This window comes from Tilletiaria anomala, assembly GCF_000711695.1.
Source record: "Tilletiaria anomala UBC 951 chromosome Unknown K437scaffold_95, whole genome shotgun sequence".
NCBI lineage: Eukaryota > Fungi > Basidiomycota > Exobasidiomycetes > Georgefischeriales > Tilletiariaceae > Tilletiaria > Tilletiaria anomala.
Window position 1 is genome coordinate 1 of NW_013546927.1, and position 25,553 is coordinate 25,553.

Genomic DNA, 25,553 nt, shown 5'->3' on the forward strand with positions numbered 1-25,553 from the left:
GGCGGCTCCTCCTTGCCCGCCTCTAGCTGCGCCTCTGCCACCGCCTCTCGAGCCCCGACCCCTTCCAGTGCCATCTCCTCGTGCCTGCCCTCTGCCCGCACCGCCGCGCGAGCCTCGTCCGCCTCTTGATCCAGGACCACCGCGCTTGGGGCCCTCGGTTGCACCTCCGCGTGAGCCGCGCCCGCCACGCGAGCCGCGCCCACCGCGACTGCCGGTACCGGCGCCTGCTGAGCTAGGCCCGGCCATGGATGCAGGAGGCGGCATGAAGCTGGATGGCGGACTGCCCGCTCCGCCATAGGTCACGCCCATGTACGGCGGCGAAGCTGCTGCAGCGGGTCCATACCCGCCCGGCGGAGAGCCCGGCGCCGAGTATGCGCTCATGCCGGGAGGGGATCCTGGGCCGCTGTATGGGAACATCTTGCGCGGATCTGTCTTGAATCACGAGCTCCAGTTGTGCGATCCGCCCCGAGCGGTAAAGGAGCCTTCAATCCGACGCGGCGCAGTGGCCTTGCTGCAGATGCGATTGGGGATGAACGGAAGGCGAGGTTTGCCCCTGATGACGGTTGGACCGCCGAAAACAGAGTTCAAATGTTGCATCCCTCACTTCTGCCCAAGAGTCTCTGCAAATATGCTGCGAGGAACGATGCCTTTGAATGAAATGAGAGTGCTGTTCACGGGTGATCGGGTGAATAGCGAGGCGGAACAACGAACATATGTCTATTGAGTATGCGATCGAGAGATGTCATCGGACAAATCTGAAGCTGTGATGAATGTCGGCCTGCAGCTGATCTCTCTCTCTCTCTTCCCATCGATCTTGCCGATTGAACCATCGTCTCCGTTCTATACGTCGCCTTGTTGTACATTCCTGCGATCCAAGCAGCTCAAGGGCCTCACTGCGTTGCTACCTTAATCACAACGAGCATTGAACTCCGAGCAAAATGTCGCTCTTCAAAACGTTCTCGCCAGCCAAAGGCGACATCGCCTCCTCGACCGCAGTGAAGTCGTCTGTGCAGCGTGGCATGCGGTCAAAGCTCTTGGAACAATACCCTGACACGCTTGGGAAGGACGAGGGTGTGCTGCTGGAGCAGATTTGGCCCAAAAAGGAAGGTATTATCCTCGTGAAATTCAGGTGAGCTATCAAGTAGGCGAGCGGCACCCCCAGAGATATTGACATGGACGTACACTGCCATTCGTAGCCGGGAGCACGTATCAATACTAGTGCACAACAAAGAACCAATCTTCTTTCAGCACTTTGATGGGCCATATTTTCCAACCATGCAGCTGTTACAAAAATGTGAGTAGGTCGAATTGCCTGCTCGCTGGGAGTGTCATCATGTAGACAGCTTTTCTCCAACTCTCTTCCACATTCCTGCAGACCCATTCATAATGCCAAGCGTCCAGGTAGACCGCGGTGCCATTCGCTTCGTACTCTCGGGTGCAAACATCATGTCACCAGGGTTGACATCTGCAGGCGGGCGGTTACCGGAGGCCGACAAGGCCCTGCCGGCCAACGCGCCAGTGGCAATCTTTGCGCAAGGAAAAGAGCACCCAGTGGCGGTTGGGCTGCTTAAGATGAGCACCGAAGATATCAGACAAGCCGGGAAAGGGATTGGTATAGATAACATTCACCACATCGGCGGTATGTGTTCCTGTCTACCGCGGTCTGCCCTAGTTAGGCTGTAAGCTGACCCCTCTGGTCCTCTACTTCGTCTGGCCAGACGACCTGTGGGCTGCGTGTGCGGCAGGTGGACTGTAATGCCTAAATCCCGCGATCGGTAAAGTGACAGGCTGCACCCAAATCAATAAAAGGTGATCTATCGGTGATGCAATAAAAGATACATTTCGCCATGCCATGGCTCAGCCTTGCACATGCGCCTGCCCCACTTGCTCATGTTGCTCCTTTCCCCACTCTGCGTACACCCTCCGAGCGCGCAGCTTGAGCGCTTCGAAGCTGTCTACTGCGGGCCGGACGTCCAGGTTAAATGCAGCCTCATCTTCGTCAGGGTCAGATGGCGCTTCGTAGTAGTCGATGACGTATCGGATTTGCCGGCTCTTAAGGTCTGCTTCCGTCGATGACGGTTGGGACGGTGACTCGCTCGCTGCGGATGCAGGCGGAGGACGCTGGATGATCCAGTCGTGACGATCGAATGGCGGCTCGGATGAATATTTGGATGGCATCAGCCATGCGAGGTAGCCCTGCAGGCGGGCTTTGGGAGAGAGTGTGCCTGGTCGACCTTGGAAGCGCGCGAGCTGAATGCGTGACACATCACTAGGCGAGGTGCAAGTACAAGTTAGCAAATTCCACGCGCTGATTGCATCTGAACTGACCATGTCACTCACGTCCCAGCCAGCCTTTCCCACTCGATCACCTCCTGCCAAGCGCGCTCATTGAGGAAGTTGTGGATAAGTACCATCATGTCCACGTGTTCCTCTGGAGTCTCCCATCCTTTTCGCACTAGGGCATTGTAGAACTGCTGGGGCGACGGGTACTCCCAGTGCGACACTTGACCATGTACTGCTTCCTCCTTCCCCTTGCCTTTGACGTCGTGCGCTACCGGGCACGCCCCTGGAGGGGTGGGCGCATCGTATGGCGAGGCACCCGGAGAGGGGGACACGACGGATCGGGGGATAGATGATAACGTTCGTTCTGTGGACAGCAACGAATGTTGTTTAGAGGACATGGCGCTTTGAGCAAGCTCAGGCATATTGTTCAGCGGGTTGAGCTGCTCTGCAATTTTCTTGTTCTGGCCCTGACTGGCCATGTATGCATCGCGCTGATCGTGTGGAACAGGGCATGCGTCTCCCGAGGCCGAGCTCATCGAGCCGGATGCTTTGGACGAAAGAGCTGCAAACGATGTTGGCAGTGCGCGCTTTAGCTGGGAGCTGCCAGTGCTCGCCGGGGTTCGTGATGAGGATGACGGCGATGAAGACGAAGGCGATGAGGCGTGCATCGGGCAACCAGGAGGCGGATTCGAGCCAATTATAGGCGCAGGGTGCAGTAAGTTGGCTTTGCTAGCCGCTGCTGGCCCTTCGGATGCATTCCGAGCCGCTTGTAACCGCCGAAGGTCGCCGGCCGACAGGAGCACGCCACTGTCGATCCGATGGACCAGCAGCGCCGAGATGACGCTCTGATTACTTTCGTTAGAGTAGACGCTGGTCATTTTTGATCTTATCGATTGAATAGCATGCGCTTATGCAGACTCTTTGTGCTTATTATGAGATTCGGGTAGAAAGCTGAATGATGGTCGTCGAATAGCATGTGACATTGACGCTGAGCATCATGATAAGACATTCGCATGGATGGAAGGTATGAGAGGTTGTTGATTTTCGTACCATAACTTGCTCCGTACCTTGCCAAGGGCTTCGAGCCCATTCCGCTCTACTTTTTAAGTACTACATCAACTGGGCACAATTTGCTTCCCTGCTCCACCGCCGTCAATTCTTACAAATTAAATCGCACGGCATATAAGCTTGTTTCTTCCACATCATACATCGTGAAGGCAACGCCTAGGATCTTCATCTCGATCTTAGCCATTGTTCGAGGCACCAGATCTTAACTCGTCATTGACCACACAACTTTCCGGCTGCTCTTTGATTCTCTGCCTCTTCGTATGTCGGAAAATCAGTTAGGGCCGTATCGTGATAGACAGGCTGGACGAGCAACCATGTACCACCATGCTGCTCTACAGTTGTCACCGTGGCTCACTTTTTGGCAGGCAGGTCGCAACATCTAGAGACCAAATTGCCGAAAGCGGTGGGATCAGTGCCGGTCGCTTTTGGACTCAGGGTGCAGTGAATACGTTGGGGACTAGATGCATTGAGAGAATGCAATGAGATGTGTGAATACTATTTATGCGATGTGAGAAAGGTGTTGCACACATACAATGTGCTGCACATGTCAGACAAGGCTGTTGGTTGATGGGAGCTCAACCCGATCTGTGTTGGCAACACTGGCCGCTGCGGCCAAACGCTTCGAAAACCGCTCCTGGCGACGGCCGACGGTTGGCCGGCGACATCCTACGCCATGGTCGGCGCACGGCGCACGAACCTGGTACGTGGCTGGTTTTCAGCCCTTCAGCCACGCATGACATGATCGATGAACTGGCATCAAGAAACCTTAGAATCGAGCCAGATCGCCTCAAAATGATAACTTACCGTGGAACGGATTGAAACCCGATTCGTAAGATATTCTTGATACATACGTAAATGAGACTGATTCTCACAACGTATCTTTGGGTAAGCACATCCCCTACCGCTGAATACAGGGTCAAAGTCTTCGAAGGTGATGGTATAAATGACGCTCAGATACGTGTGAAATATTTCAGGCTGTCGGTCATTTGTTTCGCTGTATGGCTAGAAACAATTCGTTCCATCAGGCGCGGAAGTGGCGTTAATGCCTATGCACATCAAAGGATAGACTAATGGTCAATATTGGTATTATACATCGTGAGCCAAATATCCATCTACTGTGATCTTATGTACGGATCTTCCCCTGAGAAGATGTTGGTGACGGTGCGAGGGTGGGGGACCATTGAGTGCAAGGCGATAAAGTGCCACGAATCGATTGGTCAAGCTGGACGTTGAAGCTTGCGCATGATTGTTCAAGGCGACTTGATACGTGGAACTGGTGGATGTTCATCATGGAATGATGGAGGATTGGCATATTAGAAAAGCCCTGGTCAAGGAATGAACCAGCAACATCTTATGGTGCGAAAATCAAAAACCCAAGGAGTGAATCGAGTTGTTGCGAATGCAGTATCACGTGACCTTCTAACACGCGCACTTTGTGTAGCGGTCGACGCGTTCTCATCTTCGCGTGGACAAGGTACTGCCGAACAACACGCGCACTCTCCATGTTCGCACCACGTATGATAGGTCACGGACATCATCGACCTTCTCCAACATGTTACTCTACTCCACGAATGTTATTCGGGATTTTTCAGATCGTCCGACTGTACCGAGAGCACCAAGTGCCTCCAAAATGAGGATCGAAGAGCTCATCATCGACGGCTTCAAGTCGTATCCGGTGCGCACGCACGTCTCTGGATTCGACCCGAGCTTCAACGCGATCACCGGTCTCAATGGTAGCGGCAAGAGCAATATTCTCGATGCGATTTGCTTTGTTCTGGGTATAACCAACCTCTCAGCTGTATGTGTCCGCGTGATGCCTTGCTCTTCGTGCTATGAACCCCATGGCATTTGCTGACGCGCTGTCGCTCACCCACAGGTGCGCGCCAACAACCTTCAAGACCTGATCTACAAGCGAGGCCAAGCAGGCGTCACAAAGGCTAGCGTGACGATCGTCTTTGACAACAGCGACCGAGCCACGTCTCCCGTCTCTTTTGAGAACTATGCTCAGATCACGGTCACGCGGCAAGTCGCCATGGGCGGCTTGTCTAAATACCTCATCAATGGCCACAAGGCGACACTTCAAGCAGTTCAAAACATGTTCCAAAGCGTGCAGCTCAACATCAACAACCCCAATTTTCTCATCATGCAGGGGAAAATTACCAAAGTGCTCAACATGAAGCCAGCAGAGATCCTGAGTATGATTGAGGAGGCAGCTGGAACAAGGATGTTCGAGGACCGAAAAGAGAAAGCTATCAAGACAATGTCCAAGAAAGATCAAAAAGTCAAGGAGATCAACGCGGTGAGTGCATAAAAGAGGCGTAATCGTGACTTCAAGGCATCTCATACTTCTGTCTGCCTCTAGCTTTTGACCGAAGAGATCACGCCAAAGCTGGATAAGCTGAGAGAGGAGAAGCGTTCATTCCTCGAGTATCAAAAGATTTCCTCCGAGTTGGATCGTCTGACCCGCCTTGCTAAAGCATGGGAATGGAAGACACTCCGCGCGCGTCTCGAAGAGCGCAGAACAACTCTCGCACAAAAACAGAAGCAAAGGAGGGTGGAGGAGAAAGAGGCCAGCGATTTGAAGCGCCAAATCAGCAGCATCGAGAAGGAGTTGGAGACCATCGAGAAGCGGCGAGAAATGGAGTTGAACAAGGGTGGTAAGCTGAAATGCCTCATGCAGCGCTCCAAGGCGCTCTCGGACGAATTAGTCAAAGTCAAGACTGGCATCAACTTTAAGATCTCCGCGCTCGAAGAAGAGGAGAAGCGTATGATTGCGAGTGAGAAGGCGCTCACAGACGTGAAAGCATTTCGAATGGCGAAGGGAAAGGAGCATGAAAAGGTCATTGCAGCCTTTGCAGACTTCAAGAAAGCGCATGAAGCGGCACTGGATGAGATCAGCAAGGAGGAAGAGCTGCTGCAGACTCTGACGACTGGAATGGCAGCTAAAGCTTCTGCGGGTGACAAGGGCGGCGGGTACATGGGTCGTCTGGCAGATGCACATGCTCGCGATGCCGCTGCCGACAATGAGATGCAGCACAGCAATATGCGGATCGACCATATGCAGAATCAGGTCAAAATCTCAGAGCAGACCTTGGTGCAGGCGCGCAAGGAGAGCAGCGGACTCGTCCAGCAGCTAGAAGTCGCTAAGGCAAAGGTCGATCAGCTTCAAGCCAAAATCACAGCGACTGGGTACGACGATCAGAAGAGCAGGGCGCTTCGTCAGCGGCGCTCAGAGCTCGCCAGCAAGCTTGACAACCTCTCTGAACGTAGAGATGCAATTGCCTCGAGACTCTCTGCGCTCGATTTTACATACTCGGACCCCACACCAGATTTTGATCGTTCCAAGGTCAAGGGTCTCATCGCGAACTTGATTCAACTTGATCCGGGCAAGGCGCACTTCTCAACTGCTCTCGAGGTTTGTGCAGGTGGTAGGCTGTATAATGTCGTCGTCGAGGATGAGATGACCGGCGGGCAGCTACTCGCCAATGGCAAGCTCCGCAAGCGCGTGACAATATTACCTCTCAATAAGATCAGTGCATTCGTGGCGTCAGCTGCCAAGGTAGGAGCTGCGCAAAAACTCGCGCCTGGCAAAGTCGACCTTGCGCTGTCGTTGATTGGCTATGGGGAGGAAGTTACCACCGCGATGCAGTATGTCTTTGGCAGCACGTTGATATGCGCGGATGCCGCGACGGCCAAGCGTGTAACATTCGATGGCGCTGTCAAGCTCAAGAGTGTTACCTTGGATGGCGACGTCTACGACCCAGCGGGCACGCTCTCTGGAGGCAGCAAGTCCAGCATGGGAGGGATCTTTGTCAAAGCGCAGGAGCTGAACAATGTTCAAAATGAGCTTCAGGCCGTCAAGCGCGAGCTTAAGACCTGCGAGACAGAGCTAGCGGCTGAGGTGGCCAAATCTGAGGCATTGGCGCCTGCTTTGTTGGAGCTGCAAACCAAGAGTCGCGAGGTGACCTTGCTGGACAATCAATTGCAAGGCTCGACTGCTGCTCGACTGGAGGGTGAGGTCAAGACGGCGAGAGAGAGCATTGATGAGCTCAAGAAGATTGTTGAAGCGGCGAAGGAGAAGAAGCGGAAAGCGCTAGAAGAGATCACATTCTACGAGAAAGAGATTGAAGAATTTGGCTCAGATAAGCAGTCGAAGCTTGAAGAGCTGCAAAAGAGGATCAAAGATCGTAAAGCGACGGTCCAAAAGACAGCCTCGGAAATCAAAGCAAGGCAGAACCAGGTCCGCACGCTCGCGCTCGAGCTTGACGTCGGAGCAGGGGAGATTGCTAGCACCGAAGCAGAGATCGAGATGCAGCGTAAAATGGTGGCGAAAGCGGCCGCAGAGCTCGAGACACATAAAGCCCAGACAGCCGAGATGCAGGTCCGTAGCACAGTCTTCCCACAAGTGTCAAGGAGCTTCGCTGAAACGTTCTCTCTGTTTTCAGGCCGAGGTGGACAAGCTGGAAGAGCAGCTGTTCGAGGAGCGAGCTGCCCAGTCTGCGTCGGACGACGAGCTCAACGTGCTCCGAAACGCCGTCAAGAAGAAGCGTCAGGGCATTGCGGACGCTGATCTGACTGTAAAGCAGCTACAACACGAGGTCGAACGACTGGAAGCAGACTATGCGACGGCGGAGAAAGGCATCGATCAGCTTGAGCAGCAATTCGGGTGGATCCAGACAGACAAGGAGCTGTTCGGCACGCCCGGCGGTGCGTACGATTTCAAGAAATATAATATGAAGGAAGTCGCGCGTGATTGCCACAAGCTCGAGGAGCGACAGCATGGCCTGCAGAAGAAAGTCAATCCGAAGGTGATGAACATGATCGACAGTGTGGAGAAGAAGGAGCAAAGCCTCAAACAGATGATGTCGACTATCTTGAAAGATAAGGACAAGATCGAGGACACCATCCAAGAGCTGGACTGCTACAAGAAGGAGGCATTGGAGAAAACGTGGCGCAAGGTTAACGGCGACTTTGGTGATATCTTTGCCGAGCTTCTACCAGGCAATTTTGCTAAGCTGCAGCCTCCAGAAGGCCAAGAACTCACGCAAGGCCTCGAAGTGAAGGTACGGTTGGGCACTGTTTGGAAGCAGTCGCTCACTGAGCTGAGTGGCGGGCAACGGTGAGCGTTGCATGGCTTCGATTTAAGTTGCCCGGAAGGAGATGCTGACAAGTTTCCTGATTCGTACAGATCTCTCATCGCACTGAGTCTGATCATGTCACTGCTGCAATTCAAACCGGCTCCGATGTACATCTTGGACGAGATTGACGCGGCACTAGACCTGTCGCACACACAGCACATTGGCCAGCTCTTCAAGTCGCGCTTCTCTGGCTCACAATTCATCGTCGTCTCTTTGAAGGAAGGTCTCTTCACCAATGCCAATGTGCTCTTCAGAGCACGCTTTCGGGACGGAACGAGCGTTGTGGAGCGGCTCACACAGAAGGGTGGCATGCCACTTGAGCAGAGCAACGACAAGGAGAACGCTCCGCCCGGGGGCACGGCGAGGCCGAACGTCGGCGGCAAGGTTGCTGCGGCTACTGCTTTTCGGGCACGCGCTGCGGCTGTTGCATGACGCATGCTGGTCTTTCTGCGGTTTCGCACATTTTCACGAGCGTGACTTCCCTTGGTTATTATCCGACATAATGTTCCCTTGTAACATAGTCTATGTACTTTTTCTTGCATCCTGAGTCTTAAGCAGGACTCTTGCGGCCATTCGGGCCTTCACGAATGTCCCTCCAATTTCACATGCGTGATACGCCATGCTATATTGCCAAGTGGAGGAACGTGAGAGCGCCGACAGACGACACACGGGCGTCACGCGTCGCGTCGCGTCGCAAGAAAGTTAAAGCGCGAGCGCGTCATGACTGCGCTCTTCCTTTCTGCTAGCGGCTCACCATGAACAGCTTTTGTCTGATCGAGAAAGGAGACACTGCTCAAAGGCACGGCACATTTCTTGTTCAGCTGCAGCTGGTACTGACAGCTTACCTGTGTCATAGCCTCCGTTACGTGATAGTGCAGCTCGGGGCACACTAGGGCTATGCTATGCGCCTAAACCGGATTCGCTTTGGTCAAGTCTGTAGAACTCTGCGGGTATCGCCCGGGCAAAGGCAATCGATCGCTCAGGTCAATTCTGCAGTTCTTGTGCTGTCACGTACTACATCAGACCTCGGGTTGCTATCCAGTATCAGATTCAGAACCATGAACAAACAGCGTACATTAGGGTGAGTGCAGTTATCGGTTGCCAGCCGGAACATCAGAATGTGGCTTATATTCGGCTTTCTGCAGCGCTTTCTTTGGTGGTAACAAGGGATATACAGACACCGCAACAGCCTCTGAGTCTTCTGCTTGCAAAGAAGACTCAAAATCAACAGCGGCCCTGTCCGAAAAAGCACCGAAAAAAATTGTTGCAATCAAGAAGCACCCGAAGGACCCTGAAGGCGATAAGGCAGAGATCAATGCCGTCAGCCCTCATGCTGACGAAGCTGGTGCATCTGGTACCATTCTTGGTGCAGAGAACACTAATGGTGCAAGTCCAGTTTCAGCGGTGGCGGCATATGAACCGAATCGCCGTGAGAAAGGAGATAGCCCGGCCCACAAAGGTGAGCAAAGGCATTAACTCCATTGGCCGTCAGAAAATCAACTGATCAGGTCGTCATCGTCAGAACCAACGGTGAAAAAGCGGAGAATTGTAAAGTCAGACGAAGAGTCAGGAGGCGGTGCATCTCCTCCGAGGAAAAAACAAGACTCTGCGAAAAAGACATCAAGCAGCAATGGCCAAACTACGTGCCAAGGCTCGGACGCCAGCCAAAAAGCCATTGCTTCGTCTTCCAAGATCGCCTTAAAAAGCGAGGAGTCTAGCTTTAGGCAGAGGGCCCTGCCGGCGGTTGTCACACGCACGGATACTAGAAAGGGCAAGGTGAAAGCCAAGGCATCAGACGAAGATATTGAAGCAATGTCAGATGCCAACAGCTCCGCAGAAGAGAGTGCTTTTGAATTTGAATCGGAAGGGGAGGCAGAAGAAGACGAAGCAGGTTTGGCTCCGGTTGAGGAGAAGAAGGCAGCGAAGAAAATGTGAGCTGCTTTTAGAGAAGTTAAAGCATGACAGTTATGACCTTCTAACTGGATCCGTACTCTGCAGAGCTGCCATTTTTCTCAAGAAAGCTCCCGAAAACAAAACAAAGGCGGGCTGGAAAGCCGGGGACCCGTGCGTTCAAGCAACGTTGATTCATTGTGTACGCGCTTCCAAGAGCTAACGACTGTACCTTACAGTGTTCCTTACTCTGCACTCACCGAGACATTCGAGAAGATAGAGGCGACGACAAAACGACTTGAAATTCTGCAACATTTGACACTGCTGCTGCAGCAGGTCAGTGAGCGAAGCCCGGACAATCTGCTCCGGATCGTGTATCTCTGCATTAATAGGGTGAGAAATGCTAATTTGCCTTCTCCAAGCGACACCGAATTCTGAATTCACGATCTTGCCAACGCAGTTATGCCCGGACTACGAAGGCCTGGAGCTCGGTATTGGCGAATCCTTACTCATGAAGGCGATCGCACAGAGCACGGGCAGGGAGATGAGCCGTATCAGGAAAGAGCTAGAGCAAAAAGGCGATTTGGGACTCGTCGCCGTGGCGTCCCGGCAAGAGCAGCCTACAATGTTCAAAGCGGCCAAGCTATCCGTTCCGACTGTATTCAAATCGCTCAAGGAGATCGCGCAGCTGACAGGGAATAAGTCGCAGGATCGCAAGATTGGCATCATCATGAAGCTCCTCGCAGCGTGTCAAGGTGAAGAGACAAAGTACCTCATTCGCTCCCTGGAAGGCAAACTCAGAATCGGCCTAGCGGAGAAGAGTGTCGTTGTCGCTCTTGCGCAGGCTATCATCTACTCGAAGCAAGTCAACAAGAAGCTCAGCGAAGCCGCATTGGCAGCCAAGCTCGATGAAGGGACCGCCACCGTGCGAGCCGTGTTCAGCGAGCTCCCATCGTATGATCTGATCGTACCAGCTTTGCTCGAGTACGGCGTCGAAGGTTTGCGTGACCACTGCAAGCTAACGCCAGGTGTACCTCTCAAACCGATGCTTGCCAAACCGACGAAAGCGATCGGCGAGGTGCTGGACCGCTTCGAAGGCAAGGCCTTCACCTGCGAATACAAGTACGACGGTGAGCGGGCCCAGGTGCATTATCTCGAGAATGGCCAGCTCGCCATCTTCAGTCGCAATTCCGAGAACATGAGCGTGAAATATCCGGACCTCATCGAATCGGTGCCAAAAATCAGAAAGGCGGACAAAGATGTCAAGAGCTTTTGCCTCGATTGCGAGGCCGTGGCTTGGAAGATGCCAGAATTCGACGAGAGTGGTACACAGACGGGCGGCGGCCATCTCCTTCCTTTCCAGGAGTTGGCGAGACGAAAGCGCAAGGATGTCAAGGTCGAGGATATCAAGGTCAAAGTCAAGTTGTTCGCCTTTGATATTCTTTACCTTAACGGTGAGCCGCTTTTGCATCTCGACCTTGCAACCAGGCGCAAGCTCCTCCATGAGAACTTCCAACCGGTCGAGAATGAATTCGACTTTGCTCGCAGCGAGGATTGCACCACCGTCGAGGAGATCCAGACATTCCTTGATGCGAGTGTCAAAGACTCCTGCGAGGGGTTGATGGTCAAGATGCTGAATGGTGCCGCGTCGACGTATGCGCCAAGTCAGCGGTCGCAGAATTGGCTTAAGCTTAAAAAAGATTATCGTGAGTTCAATTTGACAAGTTAGATTCTAGTGTTGCTTTTACTGATCATCTTGCGCATTGCTCTTCAGTGGCTGGCACAGGCGATAGCCTTGACCTAATCGTAGTGGGCGCCTTCTATGGGAAGGGCAAACGTACAAACGTTTACGGTGCATTTTTGCTGGCATGCTACGATGCTGATACAGAGACGTATCAGTCCATCTGCAAGATCGGTACTGGATTCTCCGAAGAGCAGCTCTTACAATTCTACCAGCTGCTCAAGCCTCTGGAACTGTCCAACAAGAAGGGCTACTACGATATGGGCGACGCCAAACCGGACGTGTTCTTCGAGCCCCAAGTCATCTTTGAAGTCCTCACTGCCGATCTATCGCTCAGCCCAGTTTACACGGCTGGCAAGGGCGCCGTGGATCAGCGTGGTATCAGCCTGCGATTCCCGCGCTTCATCCGACTGAGAGACGATAAAGGTCCTGAGGACACGACATCCCCAGAGCAGGTGAGCAATTGTCTTGTCTGTTTGCCGATTGCTGATATACGAGCGGGCCAGAGAGGAACTCACGCCCAATCTGATATACACTTCAGATCATCGAGATGTATCAGAGACAGCAAGCCGTCAGCAACGGTCGGACGAAAGGTGGTGATGACGAAGACGGTTTCTGGTGATTCAAGCAAATATTTCTAGCTATCTCGCATCTTGAATCCTGTCTTCACTGTGAAACGAACTTCAACTTCTTAAGCATTGCTGAAGACATTAATAGTACACTGGAGGTGTGTGATTGCAAATGCGAATGAGTATCATACGAAGCAGGGCCAACCTGTTGTAGCTACCACAGATCAAGAGCAAGCGTAGAAATTGATCGCTTATGAATCAACCATTTTCATCGCGGAGCTATATCGACCTTCCTGCGATCATCGCGCAGCGCATGATCAAACCCTTGCCGAGCCCCAAGATCGCTTGAAATGGGTTGAATCAATTGGCGATAAAAGCTGGCGAAAGGAAGTAGACAGGACGAATAGACTAATTTCTTGTTAGGTCCGCAAGTACACCTGAGAACCTGAAGATGATGGGAAAGGTGCGTGATGATTTCAGAAGGTCGAGGGCGCGAAATGGGACATGATCCTATGACCGTCAGCCAATTCAATTTGCCCGTCAAATGCCTTCCAGATACCGATAGCGTCAAATAGCTCGTCCTAGGTGTCGGCCAGCCAGGCGGACACATAATCTCAGAGTAAGACTAGGATCCGTAGATCCTGACCGGGAAATGAACCGTATTGATGAAGCGAGCCTCATTGAGCCAGATCAGCATTGATAACGTCTAACATCCAGCCAAAATCGGAGTTGAGCGCAACTTCTAAGTAGTCTAATGCAGATGGCTGATGGTATGTCCTACATACCGGGAGTTACGAAGATGGAACAAGCAATGTCAGGCTCCCTTCGTATCAATGGCCTCGCTGTATGAGTTTGAAACATTCGGTATCCAATGCCCAAAACTGCATTTGCAAGATAAACCAAGCAATCAGCGGCTCCTTCTGTCGACGCGCCTCGTTGGCTAGAGCTGATGTGCATCCATCCAACACCTCCCAGCGGGAATACGTGAACGGACTGCCATGAATATGGTGACAAAAATCGCTCCAGAACACCTGACCATCTGATGCCGCGAGGACTGCGTCTTGAAACCCAGCTCGATAACTCTCGCTGTCAGGTAGCCGTTTCTTCCATCCCACACCTCGGGGACAGCAGTGCTTGATCATCCACGACTGTGCAAAGAACTACGGGGAATAATTATTATGCGGTAGATCGTCATAAAAGTGCTGGATACGCGCTGAAGTCTACTTCCACCTTCTGCCAAGTAATCCACGATGGTGAGGTTCCTAAGATGTGACGCAGGAGGGAGTCACAGAGGCGCAGAGCATGACAGTAAAATTCAAGCGCTTGTATCCCCCCCCCCCATTCCGACGAATTGAGCAGCACGAGATTGCGCACGACATGATTGCAGATGTAAGAAAAGTGAAGCTCAAATTGGAGCATGGGTGTCCCTGTGCACTCATTGACTGCATTGTAGGCAAAGCGGCTTGAGCCAGTTCCAAGCTCGCGTCTTCGAAGCTGAAAGCGTCATTGGACAGCAGTTGAAGTAAGCAGACGCTATACAACCAGCATGTATATTCGAACTCCTAAAATTGACTTGCAATTTTTTTGTCCCCTTCAAGGCGAGGTGAGGAAAACCGCTCGTGTTGTGCAGCATTGACCGCCATCTGCAGCCGCAGACTCGCGCGATGTTGGACTCGCATCGCGTCCACACTTGTGGACCAAGGTCATCGTGCCCTATTCACTTCGTATCCTCAACTGCTGACGAGGTGGCCTGAAGCTAGCTTTCACTTTGCTTCTGAACACTGCGAGCGCCACTGGGCAAAGGTGTGCCAGTGCTCGCGCAGGAGGAAAGCGAGCCATGGGGGTTTCAAAAGACGAACAGCGCATTTTGTGAAAGCTATCGTATCTACCTCGGAGAACGACGCGGCAGACCAAAGAGGTACCAAATCCTGGCATATCTCGATTCTTTGCGACTCCTTGATTGTGACAAGCCCCAGGCTCGGCCACGAGCGCCGCTGATCAGTCTGTCATGGTCCATAAAATGTGGCGATATATTGGAATATTAACGTGACATGTCGCGCAGGATGTAGTGCTCATTTGCGTTCAAAAAGGGCTTAAAGCATGTAGAAGAGAGGAAACCTGCACCTGCTGGGATTGGACGGCGATGTCGAACGTCCGCATATGAATGTGTCGAAGACGAGAGAGCACAAGGTGAAATCCTTTCGACTAAGTGGATTAGCCTGGGGATCGCCCGGGCGTATCTAAGGGTTGTGAGTGGAATTCGGAGATTCAATGGGTGGCGTACTGGCGTAGTGCGTTTCATCCAAGCAAAGTTTCTAAAAGACCGAGTGGGGGCATGGGTGATATTCGCATAGGCAGGTTGGTGTTCACACGGCGGCACTCTGCGGCAAACTGTTTTGGTGCCCCTGCATTGCGGTGTGGGGTATATATATATCTCTTTCTATATTTGAGCCTCGGTCTGGAGAAAAGTTGGATTTGGCATCAACGGCCTTTGCGATGGGCTTGTTGTGTGGTCAGAATTGAAGGCTCGAGGTAGGTCTGTTCCACGTCGGCCTCTCTCCGCAACTCTAGTTCTGCTACCGATGATGAACCAAATCCGCAGGATGCAGCAAGTGTTAGAAATTCCAGATGTTGTTATTCATTCTCCCTGCCAGGTTAGATCTTTAGTGGATCCTGCACCTACCTCATCAGAAAGTCATACCTTGTGCACTGGCTCCATTTCATTACGCCTTGCGTACATGCGATGCGCTGATGGTCGCACGAGCCGTTTCGTTCTGTAGCGATCGTATACTGGAAGATGTACGTAACTCTCCATTTCCCAGCACTCTGGGCGATGCGGCAACCGGTCAAGTGGGGTAGGCTTCAAATTCGCTTGGATCCCGGCTGATGAAGTCGGTGCGGTCTATCCTGCTAAGCCAATGAGCGGAGGTGACGTCGGCGATGCGTCCAGGACCGAAGCACCTCGCAAGATACATTCCCATCGTTAAGACAGGGGGAACATGTCGAGGATGTGGACTATTGGAGATCGAATGGCCCAGAGTGAAGCTGAGGGGAGTGGCTCTTCTGCGGTGGCAGAACTGCGGACTGGGTGAAATTTCTTCCAATGCGCGATGTTGCTCACTGTTTCTGTCATCATTTCAGACTTTAAGATCTTTGGGGGCTCGCATAGGCTAGTGCAGCTACAGATTCGAGCCCGACATGGCAGTAGAGAACACCACCAGCCCCGAATGGTATCGTTCCTGAAAGGGGTCTTTTGGGGAGACCGAGCGGCGGCCCCCTTCAATGCTCGAAGGTGTGCACTAGAAGCAAGCAAGAGGTATCCGTGAATCGCGGCGCTGCTTGCCTTCGTTGAGAGCTATGGAGCAAAGGATATGCTCGCATGGACGGACTCCCGTGCTATTTGGAAAAGGCTTTCCCGGCCCGTGTCACTGCCAGCCAATAAAACTGGGACGTTCACACCAGAAGAGAACGTCAAGGTAAAGCAAGAAAGGCAAGGTGCAAGCTATTGATGCGACTTTCTATTGCTGTATCCTCTGCAATGAGTAGACGGTACACACGATGAGCATGTTCGCATGGCATTTCAAAGCGCCGCATGCGCTGGGTTGCGCACTGTCTAGCATCCACCGGCTGCACCGGTGGAGCCTGCTTGCGGACTTGCCCAAAGGCAAGGTGGGCACGATGAGAATTCGAAGTATTCAGATGTACCTGGTGAAAGTCTTTAACTGCATCTTCTTTGGGGAGGGAGGGTCACTTGCTGCAACGTCACAAAGTGGTTTTCTTCAATGTTGGTTACAGGAAGAGACCTTGCGGCGAATGGAACCGCCTCTTGATAACGTAGCCAAGCAATGAAAGTTCACTTCCCAGGCGAGACGGTGCGTCGCACGAGCTACGGATAGCGGTAGCAACCCTAACAAGGGAATGATTTTGCGACGACTTTTGCTTCGCCCTCGGCGAACTCTCGGTGCCTCCGTAGGCAGCTTGTCGGCCAGGAACAACTAAGAAAAGCCAATCGCTTCCATTTTCATTCAATATGTCAATATTCACAAATTCTCTCACAATTTAGCAGTTGGATTGCAGCCGAAGCGGGAACAGTCAAAGCTAAAGCAGATATGATCACGCCATAGCCAGACTTGCAGGAGACTGGGCAGGAACCGGACTGTTAAGCACGAGAGGAACTGCCCAGGTTTAATATTGCCATCGCTCATCAGATTATCATATCAATGAGATTGAAAGTGCTCTTGAGAAGCCGAATAGCCGAAGTCTGGCGAATTGCGCTCGCTTATGCTGGCCTACACTGGCTATATCATTGTCCATATTTGTTGGCCATACCCGTACATATCCACAAGTGCGTCCAGTAGTCATCTAGCATCAAGCCAGCTGAATCGATGGTTTTTTTTCTCTCCGCCTGTGTGTGAAGCAATTGCGGAAAGGGTGTCACCACCCGGCCATTGGTGATGGATGTCACAATGTGTGGATCGGGTCATCCGAGCCAGTTCCACCCACAAACGAAATTCTAATCAAATCCCCGGATGCGGCTCGAGAGTGCAGAGCTCAGGAACACTCAAATGTAGCACACTCCTGAAACATACTTCCGCCTCTGCATAGTGGGAGTTTTGTTACGCTTGTGCTAGTACCTTTTCTATAATTCGAGCATATATATATATATATATATGGGCAACCACCATCCCATAATAGGCTTTAGCACATCTTCTTAGCCCATAGAAGAGCGCATCGCCCCTATCACCTCGGTCCGATCGCAAAACCCCGTCCTTCGACCTTCCCTTCAACGCCTCCTGTCTTCCTTGCTTCCTCTCCCTCCCGCAGAAGGCGCCTCGGTATCAGCGATCTACCGTGTTCCCGAGTTCCGACCGCCTTCATCTGGCCTGACCGTGAACTGTCACATCGTATCCATCATGCGCTACTTCCTCTCTTCAGCCCTGCTCCTGGCAGCAACTGCCGCCCATGCAACTCCCCTTGACACCAGCGCACCCTACTTGCTCAGCCTGCGCCAGGCTGCTGGCAATGCCACTGGTTCCGTCGCGCTCAATGCTACGACTCCCGCCTCTGCCTCGGCTGCAGTGTCAACGTCCACATTCGACCCTCTTGCATCGCTCCCCCATGTCGTCTCCACATTCGACGCCAACAGCTCGACGACGGGTACGTACTCCAGTTTGAACAACACCTTCCTGCCCGCCATCAAGGCACCATCACAAGGCTTCGACAATGAGCACGGCCCGAGTGGGACCAAGGGCGTCGTCGCAACTGAAGTCGACCTCTGCTCCAACGTAGGCGCCGATCTGCTTGCTGCAGGCGGCTCCGCTGCCGATGCTGTTAGTCCTCTCTACAAAGAGAATTGTTGAGAGCTTCGATCAAGTAGAATGCTGACGATAGCTATGGTCATCTTGCTCGCATTTAGATCATCGGAGCAGCGCTTTGTGTCGGAACAACTTCCACTTTTCACAGCAACATTGGCGGCGGCGGGTTTGCGCTTGTCCGTTCCGTCTCTAACTCGACTTCTTCCTCTAAAAGAAAGAACGCAAAGTATGAGATGATCGATTTCCGTGAGACGATGCCGGCGTTGGGCAACGAGACGATGTTCTCGAACAACTCGAATCGCATGGCATCACAGATCGGTGGTCTGGCCGTCGGCATCCCCGGAGAGCTGCGCGGCTGGGAGATGCTCCATGCACGCCATGGCAAGCTCCCCTGGGCCGACTTGTTTGCGCCTGCGATCGCCATTGCCGAGGGCGGCTTCCGCGTATCCAGCCAAATGGCCGTAGCGATTGCCGCGTACAAGACGAACTTCGCCTGCAAGGACCTGTACGCTCGCGAAGTGTACTGCCCCAACGGCACCGCTGTCGGATTCAACGAAATTATCCGCAAGCCTAGGTACGCGCGGACACTCAAGAAGATTGCGCGGGAAGGTCCAGATGCGTTCTACAAGGGTGCCATTGCTACGAACACGATTGCGACCATTCAAGCCTCCGGCGGCATCATGACGCTTGGTGACCTTGCCAACTACACCGCCCTGCTGCGCACCCCAAACAACATCACCTACACCTCCCGAGCCACGCCCGAAGGTAAAAAGTACAACGTGTTCAGCACCGTCGCGCCGAGCTGCGGCAATGTCGTCCTCAGCGCACTCAAGACAATCGACCAGTACAACGACACATCCAACGCAAACCTGACACTGCACCGCTTGATCGAGGCAACCAAGTTTGCATACGGCGAACGCGCTAACCTCGGCGACCCGGAGTTCGTTTCAAATGTGAATGCGCTCCAGCATCGGTACATTAGCGATGCAGAAGCGGCCAAAAAGCGCACGCTGATCAACGACACGGGGGTCTTGCCGCTGAGTGCATACAATCCAGCCAACCACGAAATCCTCACCGATTCGGGGACATCGCAGCTTTCTGTCATCGATGCCGAGGGCAACTCAGTCACCCTGACCACGACGATTAACACGGTCTTCGGCGCGCTGCTCGTCACTCCGGACGGCATCATCCTCAATAACGAGATGGACGACTTTAGCTCGCCCGGCTCGGTCAATTCGTTCGGCTACGTCGCGACGGAAGCCAACTTTATCCGGCCAGGCAAGCGGCCCCTCTCGTCCATCTCGCCCGTGATTGCAGAGGACGCAGAGACAGGCGAGATCGTCTTCTCCATCGGCTCCGCTGGCGGCTCGCGCATCGTCACGGCGAACATCATCAACGCTTTCAACCTGCTTTCGACCGATGGGCAGATCGACATCCAGCAGAGTCTCGCCATGCCGCGCTGGCACGATCAGCTCCAGCCACAGACCACCGTGCTCGAATGGGCCGCCAGCAATCCGGAGATTCCCGGCTGGACGGGCTTCAGCAACGCGACTGCCGCGTATCTCACCAGCGTTGGACATAATATCACCTACGCGGCACCCGCCGGCTCAACCGCGCAAGGCGCGCAGCGCTTCGCAAACGGCACCTTCCTCGGCGGTGCAGAGGTGAGGCAGCTCTCCGCCCGGGCTGCTGCATTGTCATAAAATCTCCTAAGAGAATTGGTACGCGCGACGTCGTACCGCTCCTCTCGTATCCATCGGCGACGTGCACACCCAGATACATAGAAATTGATTCATCCTTTGCAACCTGTAATGCACTGCTTTAATCGGAAACGAAACATTGCGTAGCGCCTAATGTTTGCCTTTTAGACGCTCAGAAAATCAGATAGCAGGCCATGACGATACAGGCTAGGGACGCATACGGTGACAGTCGCTCGCCTGTGCGGAGGGGGGGTGCAGGTCGGCGCCAGGGATGAGTGATTCGGATGAGGACCGGCAGGCAGTCCACACCAGGCCATAAGGAACCTTATGCAGACGACTCACCTATCCGTGCGCCTTTGAAGAAGAGGCCCAGGAATCCCTGCTTATTCCGATCTACTAGCCCGGGGGCCGTCGCTCTGATATACGTGCATGTACATATGCTCAGAAGTATCACCAATAAGAGTGACTGGAAGTTGAAAAGAGCGGACTGGTCAAGATGTGGAGAGGAGAGGGTTAGCTTAAGCTTGAGAGCACGTCTTGTACTCTACTGCAAGGCGAAGAAAGGGTGGCGCAGCACGTACCATCGTTGTCGCGTGCTATTATTCGCTATCGCATCTGCGAGCTCACAGCCTTGCCCTTCTTCGCTCTGCTGTCGGTGCAGGAGGTTGGAGGAAGAGATGGAGGTGCAAAGGCAAGAGGAATTACGGATTGCCTACTAGGAAAGAGTAATAATATGTAACCTGGCCTCATCGCGCACAGACCCATCACTGGTTGAGAGATTTCGCGCGCGGGTCGATTGCACACTTGCGGACATCATGAGAACAGCATCGCGGCTCAGGCTCACCAGGTCATGGCCCCCACAGCGTTATGTTGTTGCTTGAGTCGATTGAAGGTCGGTCTTCTCGACCTATTTGTCTGCTTATGTACTACCAGCACATCGCCCCTCCACGGAAACAGCCTACAGTCCTTTAGAGCTTTCCTGGCGTCAAGATGAGCGCAAGAAAAGTGTCGGCAAGCTCGCTGCGCCATCCTGCGCGAGTCGCCGCGCTGGCAGTGATCCTACCTGGGAGAACGCACGTTCTCAGCTCCAGATCACCACGAGACTGGGATTCTGTTCGATGGGCGGCAGCAATTGACATTACCACAGAGTTGAGCTCTAGAAGTATTTCAGCGTCTTGCAGGTGCCGCGCTAATGCTTTGAGACAGTCTCATCAGTATCAGCCTCAATCGCAAGGCGGCCGGGCTTCATGCAGCTCCGCATCAAAAGTCGCCGCGGCGAGAGCGTCACCTTCGTCCGCGGTCAAGAGCAATGATGCGACCACAACGCCGGACAGTCAAGGAAGCACACGCGCGGGAGTTGGCCATGCTTTGCGTTCCGAGAAAAGGAAGGTGCAAGGTTCTCGCACAGAACCAGAGATACAGGCATCATCTCAGCCTGTGGCCTCCAGCGCTGGATCCTCCTCTGGATCTCGGCCACAGCCCGCACATGCCGGCGGAAGCGGCAATCCCCCGGTCCCCCCCAATGCTGAACCTTTTATCGCTCGCGCATCATGCGCCAATGTGGCGTCTGAATCGTGGTCCAAATTGCTCAACCCTCGCACACTCGTCTCTCACCTGGATAGTTATGTCGTAGGGCAAACTCGCGCCAAGAAGATCCTCAGCGTTGCCGTGTACAACCACTATATCCGGGCCAGGAGGAAGTTAGAGCGAGAGCGCTGGGAGGATCAGCAGTACGAGAAAGAGCTTATGGAAAGCTATCAGGCCAAGTGTCGCGAGGAAGAAGCAAAATGGGTCGAGCTTGAGCGGCGCAAGGCTCAGGTTGCAGTCGCCGCTTCAGAGAAGCGGTTAGCACGCCAGTCTTCGTCTGCTCTTGAAGGCGAGGAAATCGTCAGAAGTTCCACCACAAAGAGCAGCACGTCACGGACTAAGAAGCCAACGGCGAGCGTATCTTCACGCGCGTTGTCTTCGACCCGAGCTTCCTTCAAAGCAAGCGCCAACGAACCGACAGAGCTCGCAGCGGCGGAAGCCAGGGTGCATCAGGACATGCTCACTGACTACATTGGCCAGACAAGCGGTGTGAGGCGTGATGTGAATGAGTTTCCTTTGGTCACAGAGACCCCGTCAACGACTTCGTTCGATTATTTTTCCGCACATCGGCCTCCACCTCCACCTCCGCTTTCGCTATCTTCACCAAAGGGATCCACTTCTAACAAAAGCAAGGCGAAGCGAAAAGACGAGGAAAGTCTTTACGGGGATACAGAAGGACAGGTGGCCTCTGCCGCTCCTGGGATGCCGCTTGAATCCGGTCCACCGCCGCGCCTTTTCGAAAAGTCGAACATCCTGCTGATCGGTCCCACCGGTAGCGGAAAGACACTACTCATGAAAAGCCTGGCCGAGGCACTCCAAGTGCCATATGTGCACATCGATGCTACACCGCTGACGCAGGCCGGCTATGTGGGCGAAGATGTAGAAGTGATTGGGCATCGGCTGCTTGCTGCTGCCGGGTGGGATCAAGGGCGGGCAGAGCAGGGCATTGTTTGCATTGATGAGATTGTGAGCTGTGCATTGATTGTCGATTTCATGTGAGAATGTTGCCTGAACATTTGGGCATGCGACAGGATAAATTGGCTCGACGACAGGGCGATTCTGCTTCCAAAGATGTCAGCGGCGAAGGTGTGCAGCAAGCCCTCCTCCGCATCTTGGAAGGGACCACGATCACTGTCACGGACAAGTCTGGCGCCAAGCCTGCCGCTGCGTCCTCTTCAGACGCCTCTTCGGCCTACAGCACAGCTGCTGGTCCTTGGTGGCCGCCTCACCAGCGCTTATCCGGCGAAGCTACCCTTGAGCCGCTGCCCAGGCGCCGTGGCGCGAGCGGCTCAGCAGCCGGCTCGTCATCAAGCGGTGGACAATCGACGTACCATCTCGACACGAGCGGTATCCTCTTCGTCCTCTCTGGCGCATTCGTCGGTCTCGACAAGGTCGTGCTCCAGCGCATTCAGCGACTGCAGAGTCAGTCCCAGGCGGATGCAATTAGCAAGACTGTAGAGGGTATTCAGGCGGAAACGGAACTTGAACCGCAAGACCTGCACACGTACGGTCTTATTCCGGAGTTCGTCGGTCGTCTACCGATCGTCGCATCGCTTGCTGAGCTCTCCGAGCAAGACCTCATGCGCGTGCTCGTCGAGCCGAAGAACGCGCTGGTAGCGCAGTATGAAGCTCTTTTCGCTGCGAGCGAAGTTATGCTTAAGATTACGAGTCCTGCCTTGCGTGTCATTGCCAAGCAGGCGGCTTCGAAAGGCACAGGGGCGCGCGGGCTTCGTCGTATATTGGAAGCTCGGCTGCTCGATGCAATGTACAGCACGCCTGGCAGCAGCGTGAGGTATGCGCTACTGGATGAGAAGGCGGCAAAGGGAGAAACTCAAGTCCAGCTCTTTGCCCGTGGTGGGAAGCACCAATTCTGGACTCTGTACGAGGACGAGGAAAAAGAGCAAGCTGCGAACGGAATGGGTATCAAAGTCGCTGGCATCGGGCGGCCACCGTCCACTGCTGCTGCTGCTGCTGCTGCAACAGCTCCAGCTTCTGCGCGCGGCAGTCTAGCGGTCGCAACGGCTACCAAGGCACCCTCACAGGTGCTGGTGTTGCGCAAGGGCTTGAATACCATCATGCGCAGGCGCACTCGCGTGCGCCTGACGCGGCCCTCGAGGGTTGGTAACATGCGAGTCCATTTCACAGTTGTTTAGAGGGCTTTTGGTACGGAGACACGCAAGCCCACATGTAGCAGACAACTTTGCTTTTCCGGTTAACCTTCCGCAGTCAATAGATCGAAGCTAAGATTCCACACCAATTAGACGTTGATCATAACAAAGTGAGCCAGATTGAAGGGCGAACGGGAAAGGAGAGACAAGTCGAAAGGTTCTAGATTGCTTGTGTTTTGGAATGATATTACTTAATCAATATATCCAACGTCACATTGAAAGCTTCGCTCGGATAGCGCAGTGGTCAGCGCATTCGTCTTACAGTTATGTTGCTGTGTCAGCACCCAAAGTGGCACGAAAGGTCCTCGGTTCAAACCCGGGTTCGAGCATCTTACTTTTTCCAACTGCAGGCTTCTAATTCTGTTACTTGCTTAACCCATCCTTATTTTTTATATATTCCGCTCCGTGGTATCCATTTGCTGCAATTGAAGTCAAGAACACACAGCCATGGCGCATGTCCAGGGAAAGTAAATTTGTGCCCCAGCAAGGTGATTGGGGAACATTATGATGAAGTTTTGCGCTCAAGCAATTCAACCACATGCGATTGCTCTGCATTGTATGGACTGGCATCTAGCCACGGCCCCACGAGAGCATGGTTAAGGATGTAGAAATGGTGTGAAGCAACTTCGGTATTCGTACATGGACACGGATTCACTGCACTTGCACTGCCAAACGCGCTTCTTCTTCCAGCTCCTTTTCCTCCGCAGGGAGCTGATCTCCCCCTTGATTCAACTTTCCGGTGCATGCCAGTCTGAGCAGTCCATAAGCCCGCTCGACGTCATCATTGACAATGACGACGTCCGCAGCGCCTGGTGTTCGGGCATACGCCAGCTCGTTTCCCGCCATACCGAGTCGCTTGCGTATTGAATCCGGTGCCTCCGTCCCTCGGCCTTCCAGCCGCTGCTTAAGCGCCGAGAACGATGGTGGCGAGAGAAAAATGAAAAGAGGGCGCGAGAGTGTTTCGATGTGCTGGGCTTTGATGATGCGTACACCCTGTGCGTCAATATCCAGGATGGCTCGCCGCGCGCGCGTGTCCCCCGACTTGCCGCGCACGCCCTCTGTAGAGACGTCGGCGACAGCTTGGATCGTCGTGCCGTAGGAATTTCCGCCGAAGGATGCATGCTCGAGGAATGCACCAGCTTCAACCAGAGAAGCAAATGCCGAGGGCGTTACGAAATGATAAGCGACACCGTCTTCCTCGCCTGGTCGAGGCGCACGGGTCGTGTCTGGCAGCAAGAACAAGGAAGCACAGATACAACTCTTCAGTATGGAGAAAGGAAAAAAAATTGACACTTTGCAAGCCGTAATACCTACGGCTAACGCTGAACCCAAAATGGTTTGGGAACTCGGCAAATAGCTTTTTGAGCAGGGTGCTCTTTCCGACGCCAGATGGCCCAAAGATGACGATTGGCCGCTTGTCTGCTGGGATATTCAAGCTGCTTGCGGGCGTCAAAGTAGCGCCGGAAGTGGTGTTGGAGGCCATATTACGTGCAGAGAAAGAGTGCAGCACTGGATTGAGCAAGGAATGCGATTGGATCAAAGGGGACGTGTTCGTGGTCCAAGCAAGGGTGCACGGATGTCGAAGAGATGCAATGAGAGACTTGCGAAGAAGCATATGAGGTTCAAATTGCTAGAGAGACGATCTCGGCTCGCATTCCCCGTGTTTCAGTCAAGGAGATGTAAGAGTAAGAGAATAAGAAGACTGTCGAAACAAACAGAGCGAATGAGCGGTGCTTAAGAGTGCTTAGCCCCCTTTTCTCCGCCTTTGCTCCATCAAAGTTACTCACAGTAGGAGCACGTTCACCTCAGTCTCCGTCGATCAGAACAGGGTTTCGTGTTTCTGCCGATGAGAACGCTCACTGGCTGTTGCAAAGAAATTGTATTCACAGGTCACTGGTGGGAGTTGTGAGGTGCGCAGCTGCCGTTGTCGTTGGAGATTAATGAAGGGGCCAGACTCTCGAGACTCAATCCTCGATTGACCAAAAACTGACGAGCTCCAAGGGCATTTAAATTACATAATCAAGCTGGCCAGCGAGCCCACACCCTTGCGACAATGGGATACCAGTGCCCTATGTACATTGGCCACGGCATGCT

General features: G+C 53.4%; 9 protein-coding genes and 1 non-coding gene across 10 annotated transcripts; 6 read left to right on the forward strand and 4 right to left on the reverse strand.

Annotated features, from left to right (window-relative positions):
* Positions 1 to 101: 101 nt before the first annotated feature.
* Positions 102 to 417, reverse strand: K437DRAFT_270067 (uncharacterized protein; the record flags this gene model as incomplete). The annotated part of the gene is made up of 1 exon (XM_013385816.1): positions 102 to 417. A coding segment is annotated over one exon (316 nt), but the record flags the coding sequence as incomplete, so codon positions are not given.
* Positions 418 to 831: 414 nt separating this feature from the next.
* Positions 832 to 2,046, forward strand: K437DRAFT_192045 (uncharacterized protein). Its single transcript, XM_013385817.1, has 4 exons — positions 832 to 1,129; positions 1,197 to 1,294; positions 1,376 to 1,639; positions 1,719 to 2,046. The coding sequence occupies exons 1-4, from the start codon at positions 939 to 941 to the stop codon at positions 1,754 to 1,756; spliced, it is 591 nt and encodes a 196-aa protein (XP_013241271.1). The 5' UTR covers positions 832 to 938; the 3' UTR covers positions 1,757 to 2,046.
* Positions 2,047 to 2,261: 215 nt separating this feature from the next.
* On the reverse strand, positions 2,262 to 3,264 carry K437DRAFT_258768 (uncharacterized protein). The gene has a single exon (XM_013385818.1). It carries the CDS (start codon positions 3,159 to 3,161, stop codon positions 2,337 to 2,339), a length of 825 nt encoding a protein of 274 aa, XP_013241272.1. The 5' UTR covers positions 3,162 to 3,264; the 3' UTR covers positions 2,262 to 2,336.
* Positions 3,265 to 4,904: 1,640 nt separating this feature from the next.
* Positions 4,905 to 9,108, forward strand: K437DRAFT_250265 (RecF/RecN/SMC protein). Its single transcript, XM_013385819.1, has 5 exons — positions 4,905 to 5,149; positions 5,228 to 5,650; positions 5,714 to 7,732; positions 7,797 to 8,470; positions 8,540 to 9,108. The coding sequence occupies exons 1-5, from the start codon at positions 4,982 to 4,984 to the stop codon at positions 8,919 to 8,921; spliced, it is 3,666 nt and encodes a 1,221-aa protein (XP_013241273.1). The 5' UTR covers positions 4,905 to 4,981; the 3' UTR covers positions 8,922 to 9,108.
* Positions 9,109 to 10,301: 1,193 nt separating this feature from the next.
* K437DRAFT_227564 (ATP-dependent DNA ligase) lies at positions 10,302 to 12,742 on the forward strand (the record flags this gene model as incomplete). The annotated part of the gene is made up of 6 exons (XM_013385820.1): positions 10,302 to 10,420; positions 10,488 to 10,553; positions 10,619 to 10,772; positions 10,840 to 12,085; positions 12,154 to 12,575; positions 12,662 to 12,742. The coding sequence occupies 6 exons, from the start codon at positions 10,302 to 10,304 to the stop codon at positions 12,740 to 12,742; spliced, it is 2,088 nt and encodes a 695-aa protein (XP_013241274.1).
* A 4,654-nt stretch (positions 12,743 to 17,396) lies between these two features.
* K437DRAFT_258771 (gamma-glutamyltranspeptidase) lies at positions 17,397 to 19,842 on the forward strand. Its single transcript, XM_013385821.1, has 2 exons — positions 17,397 to 18,019; positions 18,106 to 19,842. Exons 1-2 carry the CDS (start codon positions 17,603 to 17,605, stop codon positions 19,705 to 19,707), a joined length of 2,019 nt encoding a protein of 672 aa, XP_013241275.1. The 5' UTR covers positions 17,397 to 17,602; the 3' UTR covers positions 19,708 to 19,842.
* Positions 19,843 to 19,859: 17 nt separating this feature from the next.
* Positions 19,860 to 20,355, reverse strand: K437DRAFT_258772 (DUF1242-domain-containing protein). Its single transcript, XM_013385822.1, has 2 exons — positions 20,286 to 20,355; positions 19,860 to 20,191 (listed from the first exon to the last, which is right to left on the reverse strand). The coding sequence occupies exons 1-2, from the start codon at positions 20,286 to 20,288 to the stop codon at positions 20,030 to 20,032; spliced, it is 165 nt and encodes a 54-aa protein (XP_013241276.1). The 5' UTR covers positions 20,289 to 20,355; the 3' UTR covers positions 19,860 to 20,029.
* A 223-nt stretch (positions 20,356 to 20,578) lies between these two features.
* On the forward strand, positions 20,579 to 23,543 carry K437DRAFT_295922 (P-loop containing nucleoside triphosphate hydrolase protein). Its single transcript, XM_013385823.1, has 2 exons — positions 20,579 to 22,257; positions 22,323 to 23,543. The coding sequence occupies exons 1-2, from the start codon at positions 20,695 to 20,697 to the stop codon at positions 23,442 to 23,444; spliced, it is 2,685 nt and encodes an 894-aa protein (XP_013241277.1). The 5' UTR covers positions 20,579 to 20,694; the 3' UTR covers positions 23,445 to 23,543.
* A 142-nt stretch (positions 23,544 to 23,685) lies between these two features.
* On the forward strand, positions 23,686 to 23,788 carry K437DRAFT_t49. Its single transcript has one exon. It is a non-coding gene; the product is annotated as a tRNA-Val (tRNA).
* Positions 23,789 to 24,051: 263 nt separating this feature from the next.
* K437DRAFT_258774 (guanylate kinase) lies at positions 24,052 to 25,378 on the reverse strand. Its single transcript, XM_013385824.1, has 3 exons — positions 25,247 to 25,378; positions 24,774 to 25,161; positions 24,052 to 24,685 (listed from the first exon to the last, which is right to left on the reverse strand). The coding sequence occupies exons 2-3, from the start codon at positions 24,940 to 24,942 to the stop codon at positions 24,111 to 24,113; spliced, it is 744 nt and encodes a 247-aa protein (XP_013241278.1). The 5' UTR covers positions 24,943 to 25,161; positions 25,247 to 25,378; the 3' UTR covers positions 24,052 to 24,110.
* Positions 25,379 to 25,553: the final 175 nt, after the last annotated feature.